Source organism: Epinephelus fuscoguttatus, linkage group LG13 (assembly GCF_011397635.1).
Source record: "Epinephelus fuscoguttatus linkage group LG13, E.fuscoguttatus.final_Chr_v1".
NCBI classification, from domain to species: Eukaryota; Metazoa; Chordata; class Actinopteri; order Perciformes; family Serranidae; genus Epinephelus; species Epinephelus fuscoguttatus.
In genome coordinates, this window is record NC_064764.1 from 6,838,199 (window position 1) to 6,850,433 (window position 12,235).

The following is a 12,235-nucleotide window of genomic DNA, read 5'->3' on the forward strand; positions in this document are numbered from 1 at the left end:
TGGAACTCTCTTCCCCTCCCACTATCTCTCAACACTATTTTGCAAGGGCACCATTGATGCATCCTGGGCTTAGTGCTGCATAAGACGATTGGGGTTGCTCTAAAGAAATACAAACAACGATTTTCCTTAGTGTGCAATTATGATGGATTCAGACAGACTTTTCTCCAGTGCTGGCACAGCACTAAAATGAAGTGTGGAGATAGGTCTTGATATGCGAGACTACTAGTCAGTGACATACCCTCTTTGGCCTTATAGTAGGAGTCTTAAGAATAAAATATGTATTTAATCAATTATGAACATTGTGTTGATACAAAGTGAAATATTAACATGAACACCATTGTTCATGTCAAGTCTAATACTGCGGGATCTGTGTGTGTGTTTGTTTGTGTGTGCTCCCAGGCTCATCATACGCAGGGACCACCTCCTGGAGGACGCCTTTAACCAAATCATGTGTTACTCCCGGAAAGACCTACAGCGGAGTAAACTTTACGTCAGCTTTGTGGGAGAGGACGGGTGAGAGAGACACGTTTCATTCCCAATTCATTTCCTTATCAGTGCGAGTGTTAAGTGAGAGTATTTGTTAACTGTAATTGATCCAGGGGTGTTTTGATGAGCATTTATTCTTAGTTTCAACATGTACAATTACACACACATCTGATAACATCCCAGTAAATCCACAGTCGTCTGGTGAATGAGCAGCTGGAGCGAGTGGGTGGGAAAGGAACTGCATGAAATATTTTAACATTGACTGTAAACAGAAGCTCATTACAGAGATGACTGGCAGCATCTACACTGTGTTTCTGAATGACTGTTGATAATACATGCTTTCTTACCAGTTCTTGTAATATCTGTTAATTATTGTATCCTTTTCTTGTTGAAAATGCACAAGGGCCAATGATTGTGGGGGTTTATCTTTGCTGAAATAACCACTTCTCTAGATTTCACTCAGAGTTTTGTTGACACCAGTATTTGCAGAACAAGACAACATATATAGACAAAAACATACAGGTATTTATTTTAATGTGTCATGATTGCAGGCTGGACTACAGCGGACCCTCCAGAGAGTTTTTCTTCCTGGTGTCCAGAGAACTGTTTAACCCGTACTACGGCCTGTTTGAATACTCGGCCAATGACACGTACACTGTCCAGATCAGCCCCATGTCTGCCTTTGTAGACAACCACCATGAATGGTGAGGTTTCAATATGTATATGTATATACAGTATCTATCAATCTGTCTGTCTAATGTATGTTTGTGGGAGGTAGTGTGCTGCTGTGCTGACTGTAAAGTGTTCTTGTCTGCTCTGACTGCTGTGTGCTGCTCCCAAAATAGAAGTCATTTGCGGGGTGCTGTGTGGAAATTTGGATCAGCAATTTGTGGCTCACCAGCCAATTTTGCCTCGGTGACAGTGATTGGATAGACAAATGGATGGATGGATGGATTGATGGATCATCACATGATGGATGGAAGGGCAGACAACTCGACAGGACTATCATAATATGATAGGCTGGATGAAGAAAATTGCAGATGTAGCAACATAAGTCCTCAGGGGTTTGTTTGTCACGCTGGACAAGCCTCGTGGCTTATCACTTATCAACTTGAAGAATGTCAAGTCAATACTTTTGTGCTTGTCGAGACAATCTGTCTGACGTTAGAAAAGTTCTCAAGACAGAAAGGGTAGAGAAACATGTTCCCTCCTGGTTCAGTTGGTCTCTGTACGATAGACTTCAGCACTGTTCTGACTCAATGCATTGCGATCACAGTAAATCTTGAGGGGTTTTATTTATTGTTGTAAACAATGTCACCATCTGCTGCATTCTCAGTTGAAAAATGAACTTCAAATTTCTCTTAAGCCCGTTAAATACTACATGAAACACTGACTTCCACAGTGTTTATACATCAGCAGAAAGAAGATTTAAAACCAATCTGCTATGTTAAGATCTTTCTGTCAACATCTGAAAGCGTAAACCCGCTCCATCTGGTATTCAGAGCAGGCTACACCAAACACTTGTGAAAAATCGTTTGAAAAAACTGTTCATTCCAGTTCTGATGCTGATGCTTGTATTTACATGTTTTTTCTTCTATTGTGTCTAGGTTTCGCTTCAGTGGGCGTATCCTAGGCCTGGCCCTCGTCCATCAGTATCTGCTGGATGCCTTCTTTACTCGACCCTTCTACAAGGGGCTTCTTCGCATGTAAGTCCCTCAGCCTGCTTCCCTCTGACTTCCCATTTCACACCAGCCTGCAGGGCACCAGCATTTCAAATCAGATTCCCTTCACTAACGCTGTAAGACCGTGCTGAGAATCTAAGTGTTTCAGTCAGATCCTCTCAGCCAGCAGCTGGCAGTGGGAACAGCATCCTTATTAATAGCTTTGTCCAAACAACCTCAAACCCTGCCAAATGTCTGCACTAAGGACAGATGTTTATGTCATTATAAGGGTTCTTCACCTCTTCAGCAACATGGATCCTTTTTTGGCAGCAACATTGTGCTACAGACAAGCTTTTATCAAATGAATGAAAAATGTGTTTTAAATTCTAATGCAAATTACATACAGTAGTCTCTAATGGTATTTCATGCATTATGGGGAAATGTGCAGAAAGTTATGTATGAGATATCTTGAATTTTTTCAATTGCTGTAATGGTGCAATATTTAAATTTTATTTATCATATAATAATGTGACCGTGTGACTTGTGTGACTTATCATCATCCAACAGTAAACATGGAATATATGTATATAGATATAGATTTTTATATATATATATATATATATATACAGTACAGGCCAAAAGTTTGGACACACCTTCTCATTCAATGCGTTTTCTTTATTTTCATGACTATTTACATTGTAGATTCTCACTGAAGGCATCAAAACTATGAATGAACACATGTGGAGTTATGTACTTAACAAAAACAGGTGAAATAACTGAAAACATGTTTTATATTCTAGTTTCTTCAAAATAGCCACCCTTTGCTCTGATTACTGCTTTGCACACTCTTGGCATTCTCTCCATGAGCTTCAAGAGGTAGTCACCTGAAATGGTTTCCACTTCACAGGTGTGCCTTATCAGGGTTAATTAGTGGAATTTCTTGCTTTATCAATAGGGTTGGGACCATCAGTTGTGTTGTGCAGAAGTCAGGTTAATACACAGCCGACAGCCCTATTGGACAACTGTTAAAATTCATATTATGGCAAGAACCAATCAGCTAACTAAAGAAAAACGAGTGGCCATCATTACTTTAAGAAATGAAGGTCAGTCAGTCCGGAAAATTGCAAAAACTTTAAATGTGTCCCCAAGTGGAGTCGCAAAAACCATCAAGCGCTACAAGGAAACTGGCACACATGAGGACCGACCCAGGAAAGGAAGACCAAGAGTCACCTCTGCCTCTGAGGATAAGTTCATCCAAGTCACCAGCCTCAGAAATCGCAAGTTAAGAGCAGCTCAGATCAGAGACCAGATGAATGCCACACAGAGTTCTAGCAGCAGACCCATCTCTAGAACAACTGTTAAGAGGAGACTGCGCGAATCAGGCCTTCATGGTCAAATAGCTGCTAGGAAACCACTGCTAAGGAGAGGCAACAAGCAGAAGAGATTTGTTTGGGCCAAGAAACACAAGGAATGGACATTAGACCAGTGGAAATCTGTGCTTTGGTCTGATGAGTCCAAATTTGAGATCTTTGGTTCCAACCGCCGTGTCTTTGTGAGACGCAGAAAAGGTGAGCGGATGGATTCCACATGCCTGGTTCCCACTGTGAAGCATGGAGGAGGAGGTGTGATGGTGTGGGGGTGTTTTGCTGGTGACACTGTTGGGGATTTATTCAAAATTGAAGGCACACTGAACCAGCATGGCTACCACAGCATCCTGCAGCGACATGCCATCCCATCCGGTTTGCGTTTAGTTGGAGGATCATTTATTTTTCAACAGGACAATGACCCCAAACACACCTCCAGGCTGTGTAAGGGCTATTTGACCAAGAAGGAGAGTGATGGAGTGCTGCGGCAGATGACCTGGCCTCCACAGTCACCGGACCTGAACCCAATGGAGATGGTTTGGGGTGAGCTGGACCGCAGAGTGAAGGCAAAGGGGCCAACAAGTGCTAAACACCTCTGGGAACTCCTTCAAGACTGTTGGAAAACCATTTCAGGTGACTACCTCTTGAAGCTCATGGAGAGAATGCCAAGAGTGTGCAAAGCAGTAATCAGAGCAAAGGGTGGCTATTTTGAAGAAACTAGAATATAAAACATGTTTTCAGTTATTTCACCTTTTTTTGTTAAGTACATAACTCCACATGTGTTCATTCATAGTTTTGATGCCTTCAGTGAGAATCTACAATGTAAATAGTCATGAAAATAAAGAAAACGCATTGAATGAGAAGGTGTGTCCAAACTTTTGGCCCGTACTGTATGTATATACATATCTTAATAAAAACAAAAAACAACAAAAACATCCAAGTACCACCAGCATGCCAGTTGGTTATTATTATTCTGAAGGTATCAATATACTGTATGGCATGCCAAGCTAAAACGTGGTGACACTGACGATGCAATAAGCCTATGAATTAATGCAATGAAAACCAAAAATTCAGGGGGTTACAAAGTACATTTAGAAGAGTGTTTGGGAAGTTAAAGGTAAAAGTCAAGACCAAGATGCTCAGAGTGTTACCTTTATATAACATGTATTAGTATAAAAATCCTGTAGGTTTGTTTTGCCCTCTACTTTTATTTATTACCTTTGGGTCTTGGTAAGCATCTCACATCCCTCATAACTGAGCTGGTACATCTCGAGGGGTTTATCCTGATACATAATAAATTTGAGCAAACATATTTTCCTGCCATGCGCCATGCTGTGTGTACATTTTACTACCTTTGGGGAAAGCTGTCTTATGCTGTTGTACATCAAGTAATTAACCTTTAACCTCCCTTCTTACAATCAGCCATAGTTTATGGGTAGGACAATGCATCAATACCTTATTGACCTCTCTGTTAGCTCTGTGTAACCTCTGCCTGCCATCATGCAGCCCATGTGACCTCAGTGACCTGGAGTTCCTGGATGAGGAGTTCCACCAAAGCCTGCAGTGGATGAAAGACAATGACATTGAAGACATGCTGGACCTCACCTTCACTGTCAATGAGGAGGTCTTTGGACAGGTGTGTGTGTGTGTGTGTGTGTGTGTGTGTGTGTGTGTGTGTGTATACTTCCTGCATTTGTTAAATTTGTGACTGCAGCCTGGTAAAAATACATCAGTGTGTAACTTTGAAGTGTCCACGTCTGCATGTGATTCTGCAGATTACAGAGAGAGAGCTGAAGCCAGGCGGGGCTGGTATCCCTGTGTCAGAGAAGAACAAAAAGGAGTACATTGAGCGTATGGTCAAGTGGCGTATAGAGCGAGGAGTGGCCCAGCAGACGGAGAGCCTGGTCCGAGGCTTTTATGAGGTACAGCACTTAATATCAGTGTTATAGATATTAATGAGGCTTTCTAATGAAATGGCAATCAGTAAGTCTTTCTTCTTTATAGCTCATAGAAGCTATAATATACTCTATGACAGGGATTTTGATCAATACCAGTGACTCAGTGTGGTTACGTCATTGCATCAGGTGCTAAGGATTTTTTTTTTTTGGAGCAGTATAAACTCAAGAACTCAGAGCATTCTTCCACCCACCCTCCTACTGACATCTGACATTTTCACTGTTGGATGACGATGTGTTGAGCAAGTAACTGATGTAACAATACAATCAAAAACTACAAATGCTAAAAATAGTTTTAATCAAGTTAAAAGATGCAGCTAAAATGACAAAGCATCAGTACATTTCACTTAACTACTTCCTGACATACTAGCTCTCCATCAGACATGTTTGCTCTAGATCAGGGGCCAGAACTGGCCCATCAAAGGGTCCAATCCGGCCCTCTAGATGACTTTGCACACCTAATGCTGATGCACATGTGGAGGCTGAGAGGTTTCAGGAGCAATTTAAACAGTGAGCAGATAGCTCATGTAAAATACCTATCACCATGGAAATGTAGCATACCTATAATTGCAGAAATGTAGCATACCTATCACAGTGGAAGTGTAGCATCCCTTTCACCATGGAAATGTAGCATACCTATCACTATAGACATGTAGCATACCCATCACCATGGAAATGTAGCATACCTTTCACTGTAGAAGTGTAGCATACCAATCATCATGGAAATGCAGCATACCTATAACTGCAGAAAGGTAGCATACCTATCACCATGGAAATGTAGCATGCCTTTCACTGTAGACATGTAGCATACCTATCACTATTGACGTGTAGCATACCTATCACCATGGAAATACAGCATACCTATAATTGCAGAAATGTAGCATACCTATCACCATGGAAATGTAGCATGCCTTTCACTGTAGACATGTAGCATACCTATCACTATTGACGTGTAGCATACCTATCACCATGGAAATACAGCATACCTATAATTGCAGAAATGTAGCATACCTATCACCATGGAAATGTAGCATACCTTTCATTGTAGACATGTAGCATACCTATCACAATGGAAGAGTAACATCCCTTTCACCATAGAAATGTAGCATACCTATCACCATGGAAATGTAGCATACCTATCACTATAGACATGTAGCATACCTATCACAATGGAAGAATAACATCCCTTTCACCATAGAAATGTAGCATACCTATCACCATAGAAATGTGGCATACCTATCACCATGGAAATGTAGCATACCTATCACTATAGACATGTAGCATACCTATCACAATGGAAGAATAACATCCCTTTCACCATAGAAATGTAGCATACCTATCACCATAGAAATGTAGCATACCTATCACCATGGAAATGTAGCATACCTGTCACTGTAGACATGTAGCATACCCATCACCATGGAAATATAGCATACCTTTCACTGTAGAAGTGTAGCATACCTATCATCATGGAAATGTAGCATACCTATAACTCCAGAAAGGTAGCATACCTATCACCATGGAAATGTAGCATACCTATTACTATAAAAAATGTAGCATGCGTATCACTGTAGACATGTAGCGTACCTATCACTGTAGAAATGTAGCATACCTATCACCATGGAAATGCAGCATACCTATCACTATAAACATGTAGCATACCTATCATCATGGAAACACAGCAAACCTACCACCATGGAAATTAATTTGATATAAACAGATATAATAGGTTACTCTTCATACTTGTTCCATGCCTGTTGTAACTCCAGATTGTACACATGGTTACTTATATAACAGAGACAATGTTTAGATTTTGTGCACTGCGTAGTTTGGATGTGAATCCAAGGGCACATTCCTAAGAGAGGACAGACAGTTCAAACTTTGAGAAATGATGGTTAGTTTAGAACTGTAAGAAGATGAATGTTGATATTTGATAGCTCACAATCCAACACGCTGTGGAAGCTCAGCTTGACTAAGTGAACTAAGAGTGGACTGTAATTTGGACTGGTGCTCAAATTCTGCTTTTTCTCATGTGTTTTCATAACTGGTACAAACCCAACCCCTGCTAAACCCCCTGGCAGGATGACAAATTACCGGGTCTTTGTGGGCTGCATGTGTGTCAATATTAGTTTACAGGCCTCGCTTTGCTAAACAAATCAAATCCAACATTTGCAGTGAACGAACTGGTGGAAACTTTTCCCAGTAGTGTTTATTCTACTGCCATCTGTGCCACTGTGTATCTCAACATTAAGGATCTATTGAAACTGCCTTTTCTCAATGCTCTGAAATTCCTCAAACAATGATGTATGTGGCAAGACTGTAATAAATGATCAGGTTTTACCATATGTTATACCATGTGCTGATCCGTGTGTGTGTGTGTGTGTGTGTGTGTGTGTGTGTGTGTGTGTCTGTGTGTGTGTGTGTTTTAGGTGGTGGATGTGCGACTGGTGTCAGTGTTTGATGCGAGGGAGCTGGAGCTGGTGATTGCAGGCACTGCAGAGATCGACCTGGCAGACTGGAGAAACAACACAGAGTACAGAGGAGGTATGTAAAGCTGGGCGGCAGCGGTGAGGCAACAGAGCAGAGGTGTAGATGAAAGTGTTAATGGCACACTCACAGCAATGTCAGAAAACTAGAAAGGTCGAATGCATACACTGGCTCATTTTCAAATGACATATTTATCTACAACTTGGAGCTACAAGCATGCAACCACTAACCCTATGGTTTGAGCGGTGGGGGATTAGTAGGTGCCTTATGTTAGAGCGCCTCTGTACAGAGGTGGGTTCAAGTATTTGTCATTTACTTTTTCTTAGCCAGTAGAGGGATGAAACCCAGAAATCTGATCCTGATAGGGAGGTGTAGGAAAAAATGAAATGAGATTGGAAGTAACCAATTTCACATCGGCTTATAAAACTTAAACCCCCAATTTCCATACATGCTGAGTCCATTGTGACTGTGATCCACTGCAATTCGAGGCAATTTGCCAATGTCCACTGGATGGAAGAGCACTTTAGACCTCATAAGATCTTATTAAGGCCTAGACACACCAAACTGACATCAAAGAACTAGTGGTGACACAAGCCGACTATCATGTCGCCTCACATTGCAGTGCCAAAAAGTTGTGCAAGAACACACTGCAAAGACTCTGTATTTGTTATTCGAAAAGGTAAACTGGAAGACTGCCATGATGCTAGTTAGCCAGCTAGCACATTAGAAACACAATCTGATGTTGAAAGAACAAAGCATATTTACTGTGTGCAAGCAAACAGTAACACAAACAATTACAAGCCTTTTCTGCTAAAGAGCTCACTAGCTAAAAAGAATATTCTTACCTAATATAACAGGTTTGTTTTGATCTCACTCCCTCTTGACTATAGTCATTTCATTGCTTTCCTCACTTTGTTTCTCTTCTTGTGCACTGAGCTTAACATCCAGTCAGTGTGATTTCAATCACTGATGGGCTCTGCTGTATCCGATGCCGATTCAACATGCTGAATCGGCCCAAAGAAAGCCAACAAAGGCTGACAAGAGCCAAGGATGCAGGACACACTGCAAAAACTATGGTGACAGAAGCTCACTGCCCAACATTGACTAGTGGCTGACTGTCAGTTTGGTGTGTCTGGACCTTTAAAGGCTGGCCATCAGGATACCCTGCAAAACAACTTTGTCGTGTTTCCTGTGATTCAGAAGAAAGAATGCAAGGGTTTTCCCTAACCACCATGCTGGTTGTGTTTACAGTGTAGGACTGTTAGGGCGGGTGTAAATTGAAACAAACCAATCACGTCTTGTCTTTTGACAAGTGGCTCAACCTCACACACCTCATCCCTCTTCTCGCATCACTGTGCCGCTAACAGCTAACTGTTGAAAAATTGTTAGCGTTGTTAGCTGTGATTGCATTATCTTTTTCCTTCAGCAGCTCTTTCCACCTGGGAAAGGCTACTCCGATGTTGACCCTTGTTTTATGAATTCGCTGGTCACGTTGCCTTTTTGATTCCCTTTTGCACTTTCTTGGCGACAAGGATTCCGTTTCCCGTGATGCTGCATATGCATGATCCTGCGTTATGCTCAAAGAGTGGGACTTTGTTATGCTGCAGTAGTGCTGGGGTAGTAGCAAAGCGCTTCTTGCTCCTCTCCTTCAGCTTCTCAGTCATGCAACGCTGGCCTGGCTCTCAACGAAAATGCCGAATGCGGGGCTGTATGTCCCTTGCTGGCGGATGTATTTTCAAGATGGTGAAACATTATGGAACCCCCTAGACAACTTACCTGCACAATGTACAAACAAATCTGAAATTCTCCTTTTACGAGAATAAGTCAGATTATTGGTGGAGGTAATAATACACCAATAGTGACATATTTATGAATGCAGACATTGATTTTTGCTAATAAACAACTGAAAATGCTACACAATGTCCCTTTAAGCTAACATATTTATTTAGGAAATACAGCTAAAAAATGAAAGTGTGCTGTTGACAGTAGTCAGAGCAAAGACAGCCCCAAAGGATCTGTTACCAAAATAATCAAAAATTAGCTACTGTTTATTCAGTATGCTTTCAAAACAACAGAAAAGTCACTAAAACAACTCTAAACAATATAAGAAATGTGGCAGCTGAAGAACAGGTGGACCCCTTCTGAAATGCTTCTTAATTTAAACTGCGACAGAGGCATCATGTTGTGGCTGTGCCAGGACACAATGTAGCTGCACCCATCGAATGGACATGAGGGGTAACTTACTACAGCATATCTGCAGCATATAGTCCTAAATGTATTTGGATTTTTATTGTCTGATCGGGGAAAGATTATCAAATAGTTATAGTTATATTTTTAATTTAAATATCAGGAAGGGTTCAACCTTTACCTGGATTTTAAAATTGAAATCAGTCAATTCAAATCTATTTTCTATTAATTGATCCAAAAAGGTAACATTATGTATTACACTCTGTAATTATTGCTGTTATCATTTTTAACTACTTGTGGTATGATAAATAGTGATTCGTTAGTTTGAGAAACAATTTCATTAGCTATTTAACATCTGTATCAGGTTTTACTGTAATGTACTGTATAATGAGCACTTGAAACTTTGGGGAGTTGTTGCTATTTAATTATTGTAATGCATATTGTGTACTGTACAAGTATGCAAGCACCAGTGTCCAAACCATTTATGAGAGATCACATTAAAAGGCTTTTTAAGGGTCTGGCCAATACAGTTGAAAAGCCGCCAGCAGCAGGGAGACAAGAGAACTCAAACCGACAGTCGGCCATGACTCAGTGTGAGGCTCTTTTAATAGACGAATCGACTGAGATGGACAAAACAGCTCTGCCATTAAACATTAAACAGCAGAGCCCATTCAAAAATCACAGAGGAGAAATAGTGAGATGGAAGGAGCAAGGGGGTGAGGAACAGGGGACAGAGGCCTTATTTGTTATTCATCTGACTCATGCACCATCATCATCTATCCCCCTCCAGGTTACCATGACAACCACATAGTGATTCGCTGGTTCTGGGCAGCTGTGGAGAGGTTCAACAATGAGCAGAGGCTGAGACTGCTGCAGGTATTGCACATTGGTGACCGCATGCACACAGGCTGCCCCCATGTGGAGGCTGGGTGCCCTGCAGGTGCTGCAGAGTCGTGTTTATGACAAAGCACAGATACACACCAGTGTATGGCGGTGATTTACCTTTTAGCTTGCTAATGTGCTTGAGGCTGGAGAGGAATGTCATTTTAATCTCTCCTATATATTACTAGATTATACAATTTGCATATAATTTTCTGTTTTCACTATTGAAATATTCTCAGATTACTTGTTTAAATTCATATTGAATATATGCAACTGAGAAAGGGTGAGGGAGCTTTGGTGTAGGCATGTGGCCTTGTGCTTACCTAGCACTGTCATACCTTGACTGTAAAGATCATGGGAGCAAAGTGTGGGAAGTCATGAATATTAACAATGTTTCAGGGTGCTGCTTTTATACTTTGTGTGACTTGTGTGGCCTTCTTCTTTCCAGTTTGTGACAGGCACCTCCAGTATTCCTTATGAGGGATTTGCCTCTCTTCGGGGCAGTAATGGACCCCGCAGATTCTGTGTTGAGAAGTGGGGGAAAATCACCTCCTTACCCAGGTAGGATGTCTAAAGGGATGACTGTGTAGCTTTAAATGCACAAAAGGGATTAACTTTTTTTTTTTTTTTTTTAATTAACTTTAATTTTTTGTAACTGTCTCCCCTTGCTAAATTAGATATTGATTATTACACAAGATCAGTGGTGGGTAGAGCACTGAAAATGTATACTCAAGTATAAGCAGTAGTGTAATGTAACTAAGCAATAATGCTTCGTTCCAGTACTTAAGTATTTTCTTGGAGTATCTTTACTTGATATTTTATATTTCTGTCAATTTCTTTCACTTTTATTCCACTATATTTACTAATAAAATGTATACTTTTATTTAGATACGTTTCCCCTAAGCATCTTCATTACAACAAAATAGGGAAGGAAGGGAGGAAGAAAGGGACGGACAAATGCAGAAATAGGAGGAAAATAAAAACTGAATTTATTTTGTTAAATTCTTTAAGTTGTGACAATGACCTCTTTTTTCTTCAAGTGTAATGTGGGCTGCAATTTTAAGGTGGCACTAGCTTTTTTTTTAAATTAACAACATTTAGTACAGTACATGTCACAGATAATATCTGATACTTTAAGACTTTTACTCAAGTAATATACTAATATGCGATTTAAACTTCTACCAAAGTTATTTTCTGGTAAGATATCTGTACT

At 40.7% G+C, this 12,235-nt stretch overlaps 1 protein-coding gene across 3 annotated transcripts in view; it reads left to right on the top strand.

Moving 5' to 3' along the window:
- Positions 1–12,235, top strand: part of hecw2a (HECT, C2 and WW domain containing E3 ubiquitin protein ligase 2a) — a 61,546-nt gene that overhangs the window by 45,595 nt on the left and 3,716 nt on the right. For all 3 annotated transcript variants that reach the window (XM_049593423.1, XM_049593424.1, XM_049593425.1), the window contains 8 exons: positions 400–513; positions 1,038–1,190; positions 2,094–2,192; positions 5,018–5,147; positions 5,287–5,433; positions 7,896–8,010; positions 10,931–11,016; positions 11,471–11,583. In XM_049593423.1, coding sequence (XP_049449380.1) covers positions 400–513; positions 1,038–1,190; positions 2,094–2,192; positions 5,018–5,147; positions 5,287–5,433; positions 7,896–8,010; positions 10,931–11,016; positions 11,471–11,583 — 957 coding nt within the window. The remainder of the gene's footprint in view (positions 1–399; positions 514–1,037; positions 1,191–2,093; positions 2,193–5,017; positions 5,148–5,286; positions 5,434–7,895; positions 8,011–10,930; positions 11,017–11,470; positions 11,584–12,235) is intronic.